We start from the raw sequence: 21,629 nt of genomic DNA, 5'->3' as shown, positions 1-21,629 counted from the left end.
GGTTTATCCAAATAATGTAAACCATTCAGCTTCATAATCATAGAAAACCGGTTTGGTTCGAATTGAAACCAACTTATTTTCTCTTCCTTCCATTTGAAATTTTGGGTTTCCAGTCATTCATTATCTTGGACTGGGCTTTTATGATACAACATCTAAAAATGGGCTTTATATTTTTAATCTATACGTGCTTTTTTATATGATTGAAAATAAATACAAGTAGTATAATTTTGCTTAGGAACTAGGAACACAAATAGAAAGGTCATGATCAACCTCAACTATGTACCAGTACTAGTAGTGTCATTAGGAGTGGGACGAATCTATATATCAGTCCATAAACATCAATATCTTTCAATTTTTGAGATAATGATATACACAAACTCAGAGTAATTAATCAGAGAATAATAATACCTTGGAGAAAGCCATCATAAAAATATCCTTTTCCTAAATAAATAAATTTTTAAATTATCTATGTACATTTCGTTATAAATAAATATTTTTTAAAAAAATAAGTATGTCCTATAAACCTATCCGAACAGAATAAAAACAACAACCAACAGAACATAACCGATCAAATTCCCCGACAAGAATCTCAGTGATACGGAGGCGTTTTGAATAGAATCTTCCGACTGTGTCAGTGAATCCAACCGTAATTTTGGGTTCGGGCCATATAACTTCAGTACACCTGCCACATCATCAACCGTAAGGTCAACTCTTTTAGTCCTCGGCCGGAGACTCGGATACATAACCGCCGACTCCTGAGAGCTATGTCCTAACCCCAGCAGGTGACCAATCTCGTGAGTCGCCACAGACTCCAAGTCGACCGCCACATCGGGAGATCGTTTAAAGTCATCGTCGACTACCCATATCTCCCCCGCGTCGAAGTGAAGCCTCCCGTTCTCCGGCGCGAATGCGTGTGCTAACGTCCCGAGAACACCGTCAAACGGAAGCCCGTCACCGTGATCCCCGGAGTAGAACCCTATCTTCAAATCCGCCGCCGTGAAGTCATCGACTTCCTCGAAACTCACCGGAATCACGCTCGCCCAATGCGAAAAAGCTCGCCGGAAAACGGTTTGGACGTCTTCTGACGTCAAGTAATCGAGTTTGTGTGTTTTCGATATAGCGTAGGTTAGCGTGTCGCGGTTCCACTTCGGTTTACCGTTAAAATACGTATAATGCGCCGTTGTGTGGAAACCTTCGTCGTTGATGATCATGTGCGTATCGCTAACGCCACATCGCGGTAACGACATGAGGGTGACGGTACTCGTGTCGAGTCTCCCGGTTATCGGTAAACCGAGATTTTCTTGGTACAGAGAGATTGCGGATTCGAGAGTACCATCGAACACGTCGGAGAAACTTTCGGAGCCATCACCCACGTAACCGAAACGGTGGAGGTACCTTTTTAGCTCGGACACGCCGCTGACGTGGCTACCAACCTGGACATCTACAAGACGAGAGAAATCATGCCACGTGTTGTTGCTGACGTGGATTATTTGAGTTGCTTTTGCGGTGGAGGGTTCTTGTTCCTCCGGTAGGTTTCTGGCGGCAAAACGTTGAGGGAAACAGAACAATACTAAAACAAAACAGAGAACTCTGTTTCTATAGATTAAACTAGGAGACATTTGTCTGACGCAAGATTCTTGGAATTTTTCTTGATTTAAATAACAAGTTGCGTAGAGAGGTAAGATCGATGGAGAAGAAAAGGTGAAAGAGAGACAGGAAAAGGGGAAAGAGTTATGTTAAGATTCTGACGTGAGCGTACATTTATACTCCTAAAAGAATCTATGATTTGGACTCCTACTTGGAAGTTGGTTCGTTGGGTGAACTGATTTTTTACCGGTTTAAGAATACATTGTAGTATATTTTTTTCGTTTTCTAATAGGAATAGGACAATTAACAACCCAATCAAATTCGATTCAGTATAGTTCTTATATTCCGAATCCAGCCACAACTCAACTTTAGATGTACGTGTTCTCGTTTTATGACACATCCATATTGTATATGACTTTCATATCCCATGCAGCATTCATATAAGTGCGTCCGTCGATATATCATGAGATACTAGGGAGCCGTGCTAGAGCACGGATTGAAATTTATTTTATTTATATTATATTCTTTATATAAAATACTTCTTCCGTTTCAAAATATAAGATGTTTTGGAGAAGTTTTTTGTTTCATAATATAGGATGTTTTCAAATTTCAATGCAACTTTTAGATTAGTTTAATATTTTATATTATGCAGTATTGTTTTTGAATGGTTAAATTTGTTAAACGTAAATACTTCTTAATTTGCGTGTTTTGCTTAAAACATCCTATATTTTGAAACGGAAGGAATATAATTTATGTGATTGTTTAAAAATGTTTTTTGGACAATATGTGGTTATTTGTAACGTACCCGTGCTCGTACACAGTTAAAATCTAGTGATTAAAATCAACTCATGCTTTAACACCTTGGTGACGAAAAATTTCTCAATGATTTTCCATTCCCCTTTTGTGAGAACTTTCTTAAATTTCGTAACATCTTATTTCTTCACCCCTGCTTGAATTTTGTTACTCGGTAAAAAGAAGTATAATCAGAAATCACTCTTAATCCGCGGAAGAGTGATTAAGTTCTGAGATTTTGTTACCTATATATGGTTAATTAAATATTCTTTTGATATTTGATGATATTCTTTCGAATATCCTTTTTAAGAAGATATTAAATCGAGATTTAATTAATGGTTACAACCCATATAATCTATAACTTATCAAATATCAAATAATTAATTTTATAACCCATATTATATAGTCTACAAAAAAATTGTGTACTTCCATTTTATTATATAGGGGATATATATTTTTAGACACAAATTAGAAGTTTAAAGCCGCCAACAGTTGGAATTCAATGTTTAAAATTTCAGACTAATTGGATGACAATGATTTAGTAGCTAGCCAATATTGGAACATATTAGAGTTATATAAGAAATTAACAAAGAAGTGATGGAAAAAAAAAAATTAACAAAGAAGCAAAACAAACAAAAAAAAAAAGGAATCAAGCCAAAGAATATATTTGTTTGACCCAAAAAAAAATGTCTTTAAACAAAAAACACACCAAAAGAATGAGGAAAGAGTTTGAAATTGTATAGAAGTAGCTTTTGTGCTTGAGAGTTTTAAGTATGAAGAATATAAAAGAGATACATAAGATGTTTTTGTTTGTCTGTGTATATGTTTGATGGAGGACAAAATCCCAAAAGATGATAAATAAATAGAAATGTCAAGTAATTGGAAATTAATGGATTTATTTGTCTACATAATGTCAATAGGCGTAATGGATTGATGATACTCGTGAGCAATTTGGGCTAATTAAGCTATGTGACATAGATTATTGGGAATGTGTTCGTTGGAGTATAGTTGAGGTCTTACGAGTTTGTTGACCAGAATTAGGTAAATTTCAATTTTAGTTCAATAACATATCCGATCCTTATATTTAACGATTGTTTTAAGGATCAAGACCTTCTTAAGGTTTACTAGTTGTTCAGATTCTTGGTTATAGGGAAAATTTGTCTGGGGTTACGTGTGAGATGAGACAACTAACAGATGAGATCTCCTCCTGAACAAGACAGGGAGGTTGAACCAAAAAGGATAAACAATTCTAACCAATCAACTTAATTTGTAAACAAATTTTGTATATTACCTTTCGTATTAAAACTCTCTTTATCCGCATAATACCAGGAGTTTTGCATTTGTTAGTTACCAAAATAAGTCATAAGTTCATAACTATAACTATCTGGACCTAACAAATTTAAAAATGTCCTGAAGCATACCATTGTTTTTTTTGTTTTTGTCGTTGGAGGTCATGTTTGATTAACTACTACTCTACTAGTAATAGTCTAATATTATAAACTAGATACGTAAATAGCACAAATGTAATAAGATGCACCAATCATATGAATTACTTTTGGTTGTTGAAAGGGAGATAGATTATAAATATGATAGTGATGTAATGCCTTCGGAGAACATTTGAAAACCATATATATCTCGACATACTTGACACACCGCATAAACTACTCTAGCATGCAAGAGTCATTAATGTCACGTCTCATCCACCAACAGTGCAGATTATAGTCGTCTACTTTTACAGCTAGCTTGACCCAGTCCAACCATCTGAAAATTCGGTTTACGAACCTATTTCATTTAAATTAAAATCCCTATATTTTATATACACAATCAAAGAGGAGTAGAGGACAAATGAATTCTAAAGATAGTTTTTTTTATAATCATTATGGATGATGCCACCAAATGTTGAGCTCTTTGCATATACTCTTTCTCACTTGTAAAATCAGAGCGAACATTTGGTCGTTTGATCCAATGTCCCTTCCAACGATACCAAACCTCTTTAAGGGCATTAATATCCACTCATCCTTATTTCTAAGCTCACTATACAGAACAGAATATATAGCTTATACATGTGTAAGCTCATTATACAAATTTTCATGTAGATATACTTGTCCCTTTTGATTAATAAACGTCAATGAGTCTAGTTTATTTTATACAATTTATGGGTCTCTAGTTTGGACCAACGATATATGGATCTACACCGTTGAATTAATTTAGTTTATTGCCTTAAAACAAGACTAAATGTTATCCTAATGACAAAAAAATGAATTGTTGTCCTCATTGACCAGAATAACATTTCTAATTACGGATCTTAGCAAGAGAGCCTCTTCGTGCCAAATCAGTGACTGGATATATAAACCAAATTTAATTTTCTTATATTGTGTGACTTGGACATTTTAGACTTTTAGTTCAACCGTGGGGTAAAGAAGAATGGCCAAAAGAAGGCAGAAAACAATTTCCTATCGAAAATGGCGCTCTCAATGTAAAAAAAAAAAAAAAAAAAATGGTGCTCTCAGTTTCTTCATTAAACTGTAGAGTTTATACTTTATACTTAAAAAAAAAAAGATTGACTATTTGTGGTGCTAAAAAAATAGATAGACATTTGACTTTTAATTTGAGTGCCACCAAGATTCTGACAATACGAATTATATCCATGCTAATTAATTGAAAGCTTAATTAAATTATTGCGCAACATAACGTGACCAAATTAATTAAGCTACATATCAGGAGGAGTTTGATCAAGTGGTCCAATCAATCATTCCAACTTAAATAAAACCAGCTTCTTTTATAGTGGAGCACTGGAGTAGTTAGTAAGAAATCGGTTTAATATTCTGTAGAGACTAATAATTTCCGGTTTGGTTAGCGTGTGTGATCGTAACTTGCCGGTGGTTTTGCGACGGACACGTGGGATGTTGTAAATGTGTCACGTGACTCAGCTGTAACTACCTTTAAATTCACTACTGAATTTTATTTTTATTTTTCCAGATTCTCATGTAGTATGTACATCTGTAATTTCTTCGGTTTATTTATTTTTAGTTATGTTTCCAAAAAGACATGAATATCTGTAGTAGAAACATTATTACACCTTCTTTTGTTTTCCTCTTTTCCTAAGCTTATTAATAAAAACAAGTGTGGCTTTGAAGCAAAATCTTAATTGTTAAGTGGCGTAGAAACCGGTTTAATATCTTAATCGTAATTCGGTTAATGTTAATTTCGGGTTATAAGTGTAGGTAAACCAATTAATTCAGGCGAATAATTAGAAAAGAAAAGAAAAAGAAAAAAAAAATTAGGACAAAAAGGCAAAGCGTGGTACTGTCTCTTCTTCTCTTGTCCGTCTTCTTCACCATTTCGAAAAATCTCAAAAACTTTATACAGAGAGAGAGGAGAGATCCTTACATATACTTTTGCTAACTTCCCAGAAAACCCTAATCCTCGGATCTGTTTAACCTCCGGATCAAGAACCTTAACCTTTGCGATTTCTTCAGTTTTTTTTTTGCGTCAGATTAGATTCTTGGTGGGTTTCAGGGGGGAGATGATGGCATTTCCGTGAAATCAGTGATGAAATTGGGAGTGAGAAGTAATTTATATTCAATCTATGGGGGTAGTAGCTGAAGTGTGGAGGTCAAGCGTGAGGCTATTGTCGAACTCGCCTCAGCTTAACGGTGGCTCTCATCATCACAAGTCTGCGTTATGGAAGTGGTCTGGTCATCCCAAGAGAACCGTAATGTGGACATGGGTTTGTGGTTTCATGCTTTTCTCCTTAGGTGTCATCTCACTCTTAACCGGTCACGTTGTCTCTCACCTTGAGTGGTATTCTCAGCAATTGAGCAAACACAGCGTAGTAAGCTAACCTAGTGTTTCGTTTTTGATTACTTCAACACTGAGATTGTCACTCTTCTTACTGCTCAATTTTTTGATTTCTTGAAATTGGATTGTTTATTCTTCTTCTCAGGATATGAGCCGTCGAGAACCAATTGATGTATGGAAATCAAAATATTCCAAGTTCTTCTATGGATGCAGTGAGAGAGGAAGGAACTTCCCTCGTAAGTCAGATCTTCTTACATGTGTTCTTCCCTTATTGAATAAAACAAGTTATAAGAAAGTGAAAGTTTTGTCCTTTTTTTCCATATTGATCTTTGAATACTTTAGGGGAAAGTCTGTATCTTTATTGATCTAGTTGCATATTGGACTTACCCCTTTTAGTTTCGTTTAAAGCATAAGCAATACAATTCTGGGTTTCTGTTGATGTACAAGATAGATTAGGCTTCAATATTTCTTCTTCTTGTATCAATGGGAAACTTTGTTATGTAGCTAAGTTTTCCTTTTTAACTTTTTTTTGTTTCATCTTACAGCTGCTGCCCAGGAGCACTCGTCTAATGGATATTTGCTTATTGCAGCTAGTGGAGGCCTTAACCAGCAAAGAACAGGAGTAAGTTCTATTATGTCTCAAGAATAAATGTGTTCGGCTTATCACCAATAGAGTGTTGCTTATCGTCTTTATAGAGTTATGCAGCAGTTGTTTCTTCATTGAAGTCTCCTCAGCTTGTTTTGGAATTGAAAATAATGTTATCTTTATGAGCAGATAACTGATGCAGTGGTTGTTGCACGGATTCTTAATGCTACTTTAGTTGTACCCGAGTTGGATCACCATTCTTATTGGAAAGATGACAGGTAACTTTTAGCAAGTTTTGGCAAATGAAGGTATTCAGTTGCCATGTCAATTTACTGAAAAAAGTTGCTTTGATCGCTGTGCAGTGACTTCAATGACATTTTTGATGTTAACTGGTTCATATCTTCTCTCGCCAAAGATGTGACTATAGTAAAGAGAGTTCCTGACAGAGTCATGCGTTCGATGGAGAAACCTCCTTATACCATGCGTGTGCCTCGAAAGTCTACTCCTGAGTATTATCTTGACCAAGTATTGCCAATTCTCTTGAGGAGACATGTAAGACTATCTCACCTAAGAATCTTATTGTAGTTACTGCTTACATCGAATCATAGAAATTATGGTTCCAAAAGTACTATGGTTCTGTTTCAGTTTTATATGGTTGAAGCTAATTAATGTTATGTTGAAATTTTGCAGGTTTTACAGTTGACAAAGTTTGACTACAGACTAGCAAATGATCTAGACGAAGACATGCAAAAGTTGCGCTGCAGGGGCAACTATCATGCTTTAAGATTTACAAAGCGGATACAGTCAGTCGGGATGAAAGTTGTCAAGAGGATGAGAAAGATGGCCAAACGTTTTATTGCTGTCCACTTGAGGTTTATTAAGTTTCTTTAACAAACCATACTAGATTGTTTTCCCTGCTTTTTTCTTTAATGGTCTCAATCATGTAACCATATTTTGATGAACTGCAGATTTGAGCCTGACATGCTAGCCTTTTCTGGTTGTGACTTTGGTGGGGGTGAAAAAGAGCGAGCTGAGCTAGCAGAAATAAGAAAACGATGGGACACATTGCCTGTGAGTTCATTTTGTTCTTTTACATAACTTTCTTAAATATCCAAGTTATCTGTGTTATTTCTCTGCAGGTGCAATGAACTGAAACTTGATATATGTGTTTGCGCTTCTTATATTAAGGAATATATTAACAAACCTTGTTACATTTATGTTATTATCATAGAATAAGAGCATTATGCACAAAATTTATTCTCTAGTTACAATATCTCACTACCAATCACCGCAGGATCTGGACCCTCTGGAGGAAAGAAAGCGTGGGAAATGCCCTCTTACACCTCATGAAGTGGGCTTAATGCTGCGTGCTCTTGGCTTTGCAAACGACACATATATCTATGTTGCATCTGGAGAAATATATGGTGGTGAAAAGACACTGAGACCACTGAGAGAGCTATTTCCAAACTTTTACACCAAGGAAATGCTTGCCAATGATGAGCTGAAGCCTCTTCTTCCCTATTCTTCACGCCTTGCTGCCATTGACTACATTGTTAGTGACGAAAGCGACGTCTTTATCACTAATAATAATGGAAATATGGCCAAGATTCTTGCAGGCCGAAGGTTAGGAAATTTTCCATTTGTCCTAATTAGAGCTTTGCTGTTAAGATATGTTTTCCAGTACAAAACAACAGGCGTTAGCATCTTATCATTTCTTACTTTTTAACTAAATAGGCGATATATAAATATACTTCCCTCGCTCTGTCACATAAATATAAGTAGATTTGGTTAAGCTTATCATAGCTATACGGCGCATCCTCATTCACATGTTCTTTGTGATTGCATTTGCATCAATATAGATCCACAGGGAATTTGTTGGTTCATGTATTGCTTGAATGGTTTTTTACTCCACTTAAACCCCATCAGACACGAGACCATGACACTTCTGAGTATGTATTTACAGGAGGTACATGGGTCACAAGAGGACCATCAGGCCAAATGCAAAGAAGCTCAGTGCTTTGTTCATGGACCGGGAAAAGATGGAGTGGCCAACATTCGCCAAGAAAGTGAAATCTTGTCAGCGTGGATTCATGGGTGATCCAGATGAGTTCAAACCAGGACGTGGTGAGTTCCACGAGTACCCACAGTCTTGCATATGTCAGAGACCCTTCTCTTATGACAAATCCTCAACTGACGACGAAGAAGAAGACATACCAGAAGAGAACCACAACAGCACCAGCATTAGACATGAGCATTTGTCTTCACCTGACCATGAGCGTGACGAAGTTTTCCCAGACTAGCAGAATGGTTCTGCTGCATCAATTTAGGTCGCTGGAGATTTTACTGTAACCAGGTAAAGGTCAAAGTTCCAAAACTTTTGTAGGAGGATAATAACATACAACCATAAGGAATGTACATGATTTGAATAGAAGTGTTTGTGTTGTTGTTACAGCTGTTGTAAGGAGATTGATCAACACAGGTAGATCGAGGAGAGGAATAGGAGCTTCCCCACGTAGCTACTTGTTGCTTCTAAAGTGTTCATAGATACTTCTATCGAATAGGCATACATAACCCCAGCTCTTCTCTTTGTTTCTTTCTGATTTTGAAACACCACCACCAAAACTATCTCTTATCTTGTATTTGTTTTATATTTAGTTTTTGGTCTTTCAACCCGTTGGTCTTTTTTCTTTATCTTTTGGTATTCCCTTAGATTTCCTGAAATGTAAAATCAAGTTTCCCTCTGATTCCTAACATTTTTGTTTGTATTTCATTATGAATATCAGAAAAGATGTGCATTGGTTTCGATTCAAGTTTATTAATCAACTTTAACAAAATATCCCGGAATATTACATAGTTTACTACAAAAAGATGCTTTCATGAAAAGAATATTCATACATGTTATGAATACAAAATAATTCTCATAGGTGTGTGTATGCGCAGAGGTGAGGTCGGTCAAAGTTGGCATTTTAAAAACTTCTGAATTTAATACTGCAAAATCCTTTACTTCAAAAAGGAAGACAAATGGGCCTGAAAAGGTTTAAAAGAAGACTCTCTCGTTGTACTAGAAGCTTCACCTGGATTAACGAAAACACACTCCAGACTTGTAGCGTAATCACCAACACACGAAGCGTCTCACATCTCAACACGTGTCAGTTTTCACACGTGGAATATTTTCATTGGTTGTATCTCCGAATCTTATTCCACCTCAGTATTATTATTAGTCTTCTCAGTAATTTATATATATGCACTCTTGTCTCCATTTGTTTTCTTTTCTTTCCTTAAGGTTTCTCCAGAACCTGACGGAAGATTAAAGAAAAGAAAAAACAAAATTTCGAATCTGCAAATCGATTTCCGCCGGAGAATGCGATCGGAGCTCGGAAACTGGTCATTCTCTTATACCTTCTTCACTCTCTCAAATCACTCATTATTTTCTCCAACTCTCTTTGATTGCTTCGAGTATCGGAATTTTTCTACGTTTGTTTTGCTGAGAACATTTGCTTAGTCTTGACGTCTTCGTCTTCGATTCCATGTCCTTTGTTAGTAATTTGACTCTGTTTTTGTTGTGCTTAGCTTTCTTAGAGGTGATATAAATCGGTGTTTTATCTCATCGGGCCGTGATCGATTTGAAGTTTGAAAAATCTAATCGCATTGTGCTTTTTGTTGGATTTATTCTGTTTCTAGGGTTTTTGAATTCTAATGCGGTTGTTTTCTTTAATCTTGCAGAGGAAGTGCAGGTCTCTCTACTCTCTCGGTGTTTAGTTAACGATCGGAATATGGGGAAGATGTTTAGTTGTTTAGTGGTGTTCTTGTCATTGATCTCTTTAGTCCCCGTTCCATCGGAGTCCGCTGTTTCTAGTGTAGATCTAGGTTCGGAATGGGTTAAAGTTGCCGTAGTTAATCTGAAACGAGGACAGAGTCCAATCTCTGTAGCCATTAACGAGATGTCAAAGAGGAAATCCCCAGGTCTAGTTGCATTTCAATCTGGTGACCGGTTACTAGGCGAGGAAGCTGCGGGTATAACGGCTCGTTATCCGAATAAAGTGTATTCACAGCTGAGGGATATGGTGGGAAAACCTTTCAAACATGTTAAGGATTTCATCGATTCTGTCTACTTGCCGTTTGATATTGTTGAAGATTCTAGAGGTGCAGTTGGTATTAAGATCGATGACGGTTCGACTGTTTACTCGGTGGAGGAGTTGTTGGCTATGATCTTGGGTTATGCCTCAAATCTAGCTGAGTTCCATGCTAAAATCCCAGTTAAGGATATGGTTGTTTCAGTTCCACCTTACTTTGGTCAGGCTGAGAGACGTGGTTTGATTCAGGCTTCTCAGTTGGCTGGGGTTAATGTTCTCTCCTTGGTTAATGAGCATTCTGGTGCCGCTTTGCAATATGGGATTGATAAGGATTTCTCTAATGGGTCGAGACATGTCATATTTTATGACATGGGTTCAAGTAGTACTTACGCAGCCCTTGTCTATTACTCAGCTTACAGTGAGAAGGAATATGGCAAGACTGTTTCTGTCAACCAATTTCAGGTTAATAGTGCTCTTCTTTTATATTGTATTTTGTGGTTTCTTCATTTTTTGCTTCTTGGAACATGTGTAACTTAGAGCTCAGCCTACTTATTCTTATTCTTTTGGTCTGCTCTCAGTTGGAGTGGTATTCATTATGGGTCATAATTTATTAATGTTTATGTAGGTCAAGGATGTTAGATGGGACTCGGGACTTGGAGGACAGAGTATGGAGATGCGTTTGGTAGAGCACTTTGCAGATGAGTTTAATAAACAGCTCGGTAATGGCGTTGATGTGAGGAAGTTCCCCAAAGCAATGGCTAAATTGAAAAAGCAAGTTAAACGTACAAAGGAAATTTTGAGTGCAAACACTGCGGCTCCAATATCTGTTGAATCTCTTCATGATGATCGTGACTTCAGGTATAACTACAATCTATCAAGGTTTCTCTATTTTCCCAGCTCACCAAACTTTGGCTGCAAAAGTGTTATAATGATTTCACATGCTCAAACTTTTATCATGGTAGGATATTCTAACCTACTTATGTTTATTCAGGAGCACAATTTCCCGTGAGAAGTTTGAGGAACTATGTAAAGATCTGTGGGAGAGATCTCTTACACCTTTAAAAGATGTGCTCAAGCATTCAGGTTTGAAGATGGATGATATATCTGCAGTGGAACTGATAGGAGGAGCTACTAGAGTTCCCAAGCTACAGGTAGTTTTTCATGCTCTCAAAGCTAATCATTGGATTTCGCTTCTTTTTTTTCCAAATGAAGTTAAGATCTAATTTTTAGTTTGTAATTACAGAGCACAATCCAGGAATTTATTGGGAAACAACAGTTAGACAAACATCTGGATGCTGATGAAGCTATTGTCCTCGGTGCAGCACTACATGCTGCTAACTTGAGCGATGGAATTAAATTGCAACGTAGGCTAGGTATAGTTGATGGTTCCCCCTACGGGTTCCTAGTTGAGTTGGAAGGCCCTAATGTTAAGAAAGATGAGAGCACAAAGCAGCAACTCGTACCACGGATGAAAAAGCTACCCAGCAAGGTACTGCATCACATTCAGAACCTATTTAAGCTTAGAAAATGTTCCTGTCTTGTAATAATTTTGTGTACCTGATTCTCTGACAGATGTTCAGATCCTTTGTCCTTGACAAAGATTTTGATGTCTCACTTTCTTATGAGTCCGAGGATATTCTACCCCCAGGAACCACCTCCCCTGTGTTTGCGCAGTATTCTGTCTCTGGTTTGGCAGATACATCTGAGAAGTAAGAGCTAAATTTTTGTTCTCTTATTGCTCTGTTATTCTTTCCGTTTGGAGATAAATATGTTTTTTTCAGTATGGAAAATCTTCGAATAGGCTGATAAATGTAAGTTCATTGATGTGGACAGATATTCTTCTCGGAATCTATCAGCACCTATCAAGGCAAATTTGCATTTCTCTCTAAGTAGAAGTGGGATTCTGAGTCTCGATCGAGGAGATGCTGTAATTGAAATCACAGAATGGGTAGAAGTTCCTAAGAAGAACGTGACCATTGATAGCAACACAACCACAGCAACAGGCAATGCCACTGATGAGAATTCAGAAGAAAATAAAGAGGACCTACAAACTGATGCTGGAAACAGCACTGCTTCAAATACAACAGCAGAAGTTAACCTGGGCACAGAAAAAAAGCTGAAGAAGCGGACATTCAGGATTCCTCTGAAGGTGGTATTCTGGCTTTACTGTTTCCAAGATTTTTTTGATTAATGTCAGACCACTAACCAATTTTGTTTGGATATGACTTGTAGGTAGTAGAGAAAACTGTTGGACCTGGAGCACCTTTTACGACAGAGTCTCTTGCCGAAGCTAAGATAAAATTAGAAGCCTTGGACAAGAAAGATAGGGAAAGAAGAAGAACGGCTGAGTTGAAAAACAATCTTGAATCTTATATATATGCTACTAAAGAGAAGGTGTGTGCTTTTATATAGATCACAATCTCGGCTACTTCCTTCATGGTTCTTTTGTTGCTATAGTTATACATTGTTGTTAGTTAACATTCTTCTGAAAATATAAAGCTTTGGTTCTATTCTGGTCCTTGTACAGCTAGAAACACCCGAGTTTGAAAAGATATCCACCCAAGAAGAGCGGAAGGCGTTTGTTGAGAAGCTTGATGAGGTATGTATCAATTTTATATTGATCTAATCTTTGGTTCCAATGGTGAGTGTAATCGTTTGATTCTAAGGACGGTCGTGTGTGTTTTAGGTGCAAGATTGGCTTTACATGGACGGCGAGGATGCTAATGCCACAGAGTTTCAGGACAGGCTTGACTCACTAAAAGCCATTGGCAATCCCATATCTTTCAGGTTTGTTCCCTGCTTGTTTTTATTGAACAGGAGCTTCCTGACAATGTTCTTACAAACCATTTGCTGGATATCTATACAGATCAGAGGAGCTTACAGCACGACCGGTAGCAGTTGAATACGCTCGGAAATACGAAAACGAACTGAAAGAGGTACTTTGACATAACATGATTGTTGTAGTTTTCTCATTATAAATAAACAAACCGCTAAGTTTCAATCACACTGCAGACTACAAAAGAGTGGGAGAAGAACAAAACTTGGCTTCCAAAAGAAAAAATCAACGAGGTGTGTTTTGCTCTTCTTATTAGTGGAAACAGACAAAGCTCGATCTAAAAATTCTGGTGAGCTCAATGCTAAATTGCGTGCATCGATTCAGGTCTCAAAGGAAGCAGAGAAAGTAAAAAGCTGGCTGGATAAGAATGTGGCTGAACAGGAAAAGTGAGTTTTTTGCTTCTCTTTCTTTTTCTACGGTCTTTGAATTACACTCTACACATAGAGAGAGAGTAACATCAAACTTGTCTCAGGACTGCTTTGTCGAGCAAACCGGTGTTCACGTCCACGGAAGTGTACGCCAAAGTATTTACTCTGCAGGACAAGGTAAGAAAAGAGACTGGTAAAAACAAAGTAAAAGGTCAGTAGTTTGAGCAGAAAGGGTTTGACATTTGGATATAATTTGAATAATAGGTGACAAAGGTGAATAAGATCCCAAAGCCAAAGCCAAAGATAGAGAAAGCAACCAAGAAGGAGAACACAACAACAAAGGAGGAGGAGCAATCAAAATCCTCAGATTCCAATTCTTCGTCCGATGAAGCTGCCAAAGACGAACTTTGATTAACATATATAATAATAAATAGAGTTTTCATTAAAGCTAAATTTTGTGTTTTAAGATGGCAAATAGGATTAAAGTTAGGCAGCTGAGATGAGCCAAAAGGATTTTGTTCCTTTTTCTCCTCAACTTCTTCACATTACATCATATTCTGTGTTTTTGTTTTCATTATATCAAGTTTTGGTCTCTTTTTTTTGTTTTCTTCCATTAATTAAAATCTTCACAGTGAGATTTTACATATAACATCAGTCCTTCATGTCTAAAAAGGCATTTAAACATTATTATAGATTGCTACACCCACTTTACCTACACTAACAAGTTAACAACTGTATGGAACATAGTTAGACGGACTAGATGTCAAAGACTTTAAGCGTGTGTGCGCTCACTTTTGATTATTCGGTTTTTCTTTTTTTTTTTCGTTTTTTAGTAGTAGAGCCATTGTCATTGTCACTGGAAACAGTGAAGAGAAATTTATAGGAAAAATACATTATAACAACAAGGCCCCAATCACGAGATTGTATGTTAAGTATAGCTGACTAGCTGAGTCAAGTCGCTCTATAGCCGTAAATCCTAGACGATTACTTGCAGTGTGTTTTAAACATGATGCGACGTGATAGCCTTGGCATAACTAGATAGCACATGAGATGTATTTTATTACCCACGTAAGGTGAGCATGCTTGACATATACTCGAGGGCTCGAGGCACTAGAATGCATTTAGTGTCATGTCAGCCCCATGTGGACATACTATGGACTAAGAACATTTTGAGTTGATAAGAAAATCTCGGTGTTCAAGTTGATGTCCGTCGGAATTTTCCAGGAAGATGGACCAATAGTGTGGCCGGCCTCTACAACCTTTTTTGTAGATTAGAGCTATATGGGGCTACATGGGTCACAGTCGCATATTAATCGTCCTAGATAAACAAAAAAAAAACTTATGTGTTAATGCAATTATGCAAACACCATTTTTTTTTGTTAAAGTATTATGCAAACATCGATATCATAATATTTAATATTTTTGGTGGAGAGGAAACAAAAATGAAAAAACTTAGTTGGGGGAAGATATAGATTATAAATACGTACTAATAATAGAAAGCGTCGGTGTGGAAGGTGATGATTAAAAACGCGTGAGAGAGATAGATAGAAGAAGAAGAAGAAAGAAAAGACACATAACATAATAAACACATTGAAATCAGGTGGAGGATGTCGTTGAAGCTCTGAGTACACTTGACACTACAGCTCACGTACACCCAATTCATTATTCCATTTCAATCCAAACATATATACTTTTTTTTTTTTTTTTTTTAAACATATATACTTATTATACAATTTATACTATAATAATTTTTATTTTTGTATCTTAAGAACCAATATTAAATTAAAACATAACGTTCCTTAGAAATCATTAAAGTTCAAAATATATCTGATTTTTAAAAATAGTAATTAAGCAAAAACATATACTGTATTATACTTATAAGTTATAACCCAACATATTCTGACTAATTATAAACATTTTCAACACGAATATTTTGAATTAAACATCTCCAGGTTAATTACTTACTACCGTACGTATCCGTACAATATTTCCGAAATTTATCAAATAGATTCTGATTAATAGATCCCGCTGTAGTAAACTTAGCAATGCAAAAAACAAAAACAACATCTCTGGTTTATTTAGATATACAGTAACTAAACTCGTTAAAAGTTGATATTAAAAAATAGGGTTGACTTTTCTTTGACTTTGGAATAAGTAGAGTTGACTTTTTTTCGTTAAAAGTTGATATTAAAAAATGGAACATTGGAACAAATAGGGTTGACTTTTCTTTAACTTTTCTCTCTCTCAAAAACGCGAACCCTTTCCTTCTTCCTTCACCGTCGCCGATCTCGGCGTCGGTCCCCACCGTTCTTAATGGGCAAATCCAAAACCAGAAAAAAGTCTCCGGGCAGTATCCCCACTGGATCTGCTCCTTCTTCTCCTGCTCGTCTGTCTGGCTCGCCTTCGACTTCCGGCGCCTCCGATGGGACTTCTTCCCCTCCACCAGCGCACATAGATTTGCCTGTATCTCATGTGAGATCAGCCAATAACGCATCTGCTCCTGATTCCTGTAATCCAGACGCCCTGGCGATTGTGGATGCGGCAATTGGAAACCCTAGATCTACTGAAATTGCGGTGGAAGCTACGGTTGAGGCTACGGTAACTGAAGTTGTCGGTGTGATTGAGGTTCCTAAAGACTGTGGTAATCCCCTGGAGTTGGCTCCTCGGGCACCTCTGTCGATAGCGACTACAACCCCTAAACCATCTGCGGAGCAGACATGGAAGAATTTAGTAAAAGGTAGTTCGATTCAGTTAGAGAAAAAGGGCACCCCCTTCATCCTGGATTTCGGAGAGGCGTGTGTCACCATCCCAAACTCGGTCATAGAAAAAAACAAAAAAGCTTGGGAAAGTTTTATTCTGGGACAGTTCTATGAAGAACAGCCGCATCGTGGAGCAGTTCACGCCATAGTCAATGGGATTTGGAGCAAGCAGCGTAGAGACATCACCATATCCAAGATGGAAGGTCATTCCTTTCTCTTTAAAGTCCCTTGCCCAAATGCTAGACGTAGAATTCTGAGTCAGAGCTTGTGGCAAGTCGATGGACAAACCATGTTTGTAGCCAAGTGGTCTCCTGACGTCACCCCGAAGAAACCAGAGCTAGCTCTAGTTCCAGTTTGGCTTGACTTTCATGGGGTTCCCCTTGAATTCTTTAACAGGGAAGGGCTAGAGCATATCGCCGGTTTAGTTGGACACCCGGTATGTCTCCACCCGCAGACTGAAAAACTTACTAATATCGAAGTTGCGAAGGTTTACACGGTCATAGATCCTCGCAAACCTCTTCCTGAAGCTGTCAATGCTAGGTTCGAGACAGGGCAGATCAAAAGAATTAGAGTGTCTAGTCCATGGCTGCCCTCGCTGTGTAGCCACTGTAAAAAGGTAGGACACACGGTTTCCCGATGCACAAAGGCTCCACCAACTTGCACCCTTTGTGGATCGGTAAAGCATGACACTTATAGCTGTCCACGAGCTAAAAAAGATAAGAAGAATGGAAAGGAGCCAATTCAGAGTCAATTACCAATCATTGGCATGACATCTACTTCCATACCACCCGCGGTGCCACAAAGAACTCAAGAGTTTCTGCAGTCGTCAAAAGAGGTCTGGCAACCTGTAAGAGCGGGAAAACAGTCTACACGCGGTCCAAAGGCAGATGAGATGGCAAGCAAAGCCAGGATCCCTCCTCAGGGCTCACAGTGTAGCACGTCATCTCAAACTAATGTCTTAGCCTCTGCTCTGAAGCAGGACGAGGGAACGCTATTCGTAGATCTGACAGAGAATGTTTTCTCTCCACTCTCCCAAAAGGACAAAGCGGTGGATCCTTGTATTGCAGAATCAGATCAAGATAGCATTTCAGGGGATGATGATAACCCGGAGGTTGACTCTGATAGATTTTTGAGAGTGATCTCGAAGAGACTGTTAAAGAAGAAAGATGCAAGGGCTAGAGGCCCTTTAAGCCTCTAAACTCGTATCCTATCCATGGATATTTTTTGTCGTAATGTAAGAGGTTTTAACGACCCTGTAAAGCGGAGGTGTTTTCGGAAGTGGCTTAAGGTTCACAAACCTTTTTTTGGTGGAATCATAGAGACCCGTGTTAGTCCTGAAAAGGCTCAGCAAATTTTGTCTCGGGTGGTTCCAGGTTGGTATTCAGTTACTAATTATGAATTTTCGGATTTAGGTAAAATATAGGTAGTTTGGCATCCAGACGTAAAGGTATCAGTGATCTCTAAGTCTCTACAGATGATCTCCTGCTTAGTCTCGTTGCCGTTTGTCTCTACTGAAATAGTCGTATCAGTGGTCTATGCCCTATGCCTCCTCCGTCTGTAGTGAGGAACGTAACTTGCTTTGGAATGAGTTGCAACGTCATGCTACATTGCCAGAGGTCTTAAATAAGCCTTGGACAGTCCTTGGCGATTTTAACCAGATTCTTTTCCCCCATGAACACTCCATGCCAAGTTCAGTCACATCTACGAGGGGAATGAGAGAGCTCAACCAGTGTCTTATCAACGCCCATCTCGCAGACCTTCCTTACCAAGGGAACATTCTCACTTGGACAAACAAACATGAAGTTGATCCGATAGCTAAAAAGTCGGACAGGATTCTGGTTAATGATGAATGGTTGCTTGCTTTCCCCACCTCTCTTGGAATCTTTGGTGAACCGGGTTTCTCAGACCACAGTCCCTGCTGCCTCTTTTTGGAGACCGTCAAGGACAAGATTCGCAAACCTTTCAAGTTCCTATCTTTGCTGAATAAAAACCCGGAGTTTGCTTCACTGATCAAGCTCTGGTGGAACGCCCTGACATTCGACTGTTCTAAGATGTTAAAGGGGTGATCAGAACTTTTAGCAAGGACAACTATTCCGAGTTGGAGAAGCGAGTCTCTGAAGCATATGAGAATCTTCTATGTTGCCAGCAAGCTCTGCTGAATAATCCCTCCATTGTTGTGGCTCAGGTGGAAAAGGAAGCCCATGCCAAATGGTGCACTTTGGCTTTAGCTGAGGAGTCCTATCTGAAGCAAAAATCGAGAATCTGTTGGTTAGAGGAAGGAGATAAGAATTCTAAGTTCTTTCACAGGGTAGTCCAATCTCATCAAGCTCGCAATAAAATCCTTTTCCTTATGGATGAGAATAATCAGATCGTGGACACCAAGCAAGGCATACAACAGCTCGCAGTCGACTTCTTTCAAAACCTTCTCGGAACCACATGACATCACAATACTCCTGCGGTGAATGACATTGCCTCCATAGTTCCACAAAGATGTTCACCAGCCGCCATTCAGGTTCTGTCTTCCCCTGTCACTGCTGAAGAGATTAAATGTGCTTTCTTCTCTCTGCCAAAAAATAAAGCACCGGGCCCTGATGGCTATAGTGCGGAGTTTTTTACAGCACACTGGGAAACTGTAGGTTCAGATTTGATAGACGCAGTCCAGGAGTTCTTTACTTCAGGTCAGATTTTAAAACAATGGAATTCTACCCTTCTGACTTTGGTCCCCAAGCACCCAGGCGCCTCGCGTATGTCAGATTTTCGCCCCATTGCTTGTTGCAACTCCACCTACAAAGTAATTTCCAGGCTGCTAGCAAACCGTCTTAAGACTGTCCTACCAGATCTAATCGCCAATACTCAATCAGCATTTATCCCAGGTAGACTATTAGTTGAGAATGTCCTGCTTGCAACTGAGCTCATTCAAGGGTACAATCACAAAAACATCTCTGCAAGACGCATGTTAAAGGTGGACTTAAAGAAGGCCTTTGATTCAGTCCAGTGGGGTTTCATGATAAACACTCTTAAGGCTCTGAACTTCTCCTCTCACTTTGTTACCATGATCAATGAATGCATTACGACACCGTCATTCTCAGTTTCTGTAAATGGCGAGTCTTGTGGCTACTTCAAGGGTGCTAAGGGCCTCAGGCAAGGAGACTCAATATCTCCTTACCTCTTTACCATTGCTATGGAGGTTTTCACTCAAATGCTGAACAGAGGGTACAATGAAAAACGTATAGGGCATCATCCAATGGCCACCACCCCTCAGGTAACCCACTTAGCCTTTGCAGACGATATCATGATTTTCTGTGATGGCGGTAAAGAATCTCTGGATAACATCGTGAATGTGCTTGACGCCTTCTCAAGACTGTATGTCCTCTCAATGAACAAGGATAAGACGGACCTATTCCTTGCAGGAGTGAACCAGAGTGAAACTTCCCGGATTGCTTCCCTTGGTTTCAAGCTTGGTTCATTGCCTATCCGCTATCTTGGTCTCCCTCTAATGCATAGAAAGCTCAGGATAACTGATTATCGACCTCTCTTGGACAAGATCACGGCTAAGTTTACTTCATGGTCTGCTCGTGCCCTCTCTCTTGCTGGTAGAAAGGAACTGATAACTTCAGTAATTTATGGCACAATTAATTTCTGGGCCTCAGCGTTTATTCTACCAAAGGGCTGTCTCAAGACGATTGAGAGTCTCTGTACTAGATTTCTTTGGAATGGGGATATATCTAAGTGGCCAAATGCAAAGGTTGCCTGGAGAGATCTATGCTTGCCTCGAGAAGAAGGGGGGCTAGGATTTCGTTGCTTGGCTCAATGGAATAAGACTCTCTGCCTGAAGTTGATTTGGAGATTGTTTTCTGCTACGGATTCCCTCTGGGCGGATTGGCTCAGGAACAACAAAATAAAAGATGGTAATTTCTGGTATGTTGATGACACTAAGCACAACTCTTGGACATGGAAAACCCTGCTCCACCTGAGACCGCTAGCGACGAGATTCTTGCAATGCAATGTGGGAAATGGAGCTCAAGCAAGCTTCTGGTTTGATTGGTGGTCACCGTTTGGACCATTGATAAAATTCCTGGGACCTACAGGGCCATCTCAAACTGGTATTCCCCTGTTTGCAACCGTTGCTCAAGCTTGCTCACCCGCGGGATGGAATATCAGGGCTGCGAGATCACCACAAGCAGAGCTGCTTCAGATTCATCTCACCACACTTACCGTTCCTACAGAGAGCGCTGACCTCGATTTGTATGTTTGGAGGATTGACGATGTTGAACTAGATAATTATAATACCCAAAAAACTTGGGATTCCATCAGACACCGACAGGAGCCAGTGGAGTGGACAAAGCATGTATGGTACAAAGGAGCTATTCCACGACATGCAATTCTTCTTTGGCTCTCTCACCTCAACATACTCCCAACTAGAGACAGGCTAGCTCACTGGGGAATGAACATCGAGACAACTTGCTGCATCTGCGGTACCCATCCCGAAACACGAGACCACCTCTTTCTTCATTGCGAGTTCTCTGAAGAAATCTGGGTGCAGATCACTCACAGGCTTGGCTACCGCCCAATCGTGTTTCACACCTGGCAAGCGTTTACATCTTGGATGGATATCACAGATTCAACCTCGCCTCAAACGCTAAAGAGACTGGTTTCCCAAGCAGTTGTGTATGCAATCTGGTATGAACGAAACAACAGATTCCATAACAATATTGCAACGCCACCGCATATTACATTTAAAGCTCTGGACAGACAAATTCGAGATGCCATCCTTGCAAAGAGCCACCGTCGCAACTTCAAAAGGCTAATGCAAGCTTGGCTCAAGCA

The 21,629-nt window shown here is 38.9% G+C and overlaps 2 protein-coding genes and 1 pseudogene across 3 annotated transcripts; 2 read left to right on the top strand and 1 right to left on the bottom strand.

The window, feature by feature from the left end:
- Nucleotides 1-422: 422 nt before the first annotated feature.
- Nucleotides 423-1,729, bottom strand: LOC104731927 (metalloendoproteinase 1-MMP pseudogene; annotated as a pseudogene). Its single transcript, XR_015574181.1, has one exon. The product of XR_015574181.1 is annotated as a metalloendoproteinase 1-MMP pseudogene (transcript).
- A 3,627-nt stretch (nucleotides 1,730-5,356) lies between these two features.
- LOC104731925 (O-fucosyltransferase 29) lies at nucleotides 5,357-9,569 on the top strand. The gene is made up of 10 exons (XM_010451435.3): nucleotides 5,357-6,214; nucleotides 6,326-6,416; nucleotides 6,726-6,802; nucleotides 6,956-7,044; nucleotides 7,129-7,318; nucleotides 7,457-7,638; nucleotides 7,735-7,837; nucleotides 8,061-8,389; nucleotides 8,730-9,119; nucleotides 9,219-9,569. The coding sequence occupies exons 1-9, from the start codon at nucleotides 5,969-5,971 to the stop codon at nucleotides 9,064-9,066; spliced, it is 1,644 nt and encodes a 547-aa protein (XP_010449737.1). The 5' UTR covers nucleotides 5,357-5,968; the 3' UTR covers nucleotides 9,067-9,119; nucleotides 9,219-9,569.
- A 428-nt stretch (nucleotides 9,570-9,997) lies between these two features.
- Nucleotides 9,998-14,642, top strand: LOC104731924 (heat shock 70 kDa protein 17). The gene is made up of 15 exons (XM_010451434.2): nucleotides 9,998-10,150; nucleotides 10,490-11,301; nucleotides 11,465-11,697; nucleotides 11,831-11,990; nucleotides 12,083-12,328; nucleotides 12,412-12,548; nucleotides 12,673-12,988; nucleotides 13,072-13,233; nucleotides 13,367-13,438; nucleotides 13,526-13,626; nucleotides 13,706-13,775; nucleotides 13,852-13,908; nucleotides 14,000-14,061; nucleotides 14,148-14,220; nucleotides 14,308-14,642. Exons 2-15 carry the CDS (start codon nucleotides 10,540-10,542, stop codon nucleotides 14,452-14,454), a joined length of 2,598 nt encoding a protein of 865 aa, XP_010449736.2. The 5' UTR covers nucleotides 9,998-10,150; nucleotides 10,490-10,539; the 3' UTR covers nucleotides 14,455-14,642.
- Nucleotides 14,643-21,629: the final 6,987 nt, after the last annotated feature.

Source organism: Camelina sativa, chromosome 12 (assembly GCF_030686135.1).
Source record: "Camelina sativa cultivar CO46 ecotype springtype chromosome 12, ASM3068613v1".
Classification (NCBI taxonomy): Eukaryota; Viridiplantae; Streptophyta; class Magnoliopsida; order Brassicales; family Brassicaceae; genus Camelina; species Camelina sativa.
Note: the sequence above shows the minus strand (reverse complement) of the source record. Positions and strands in the feature narration are given on the sequence as shown.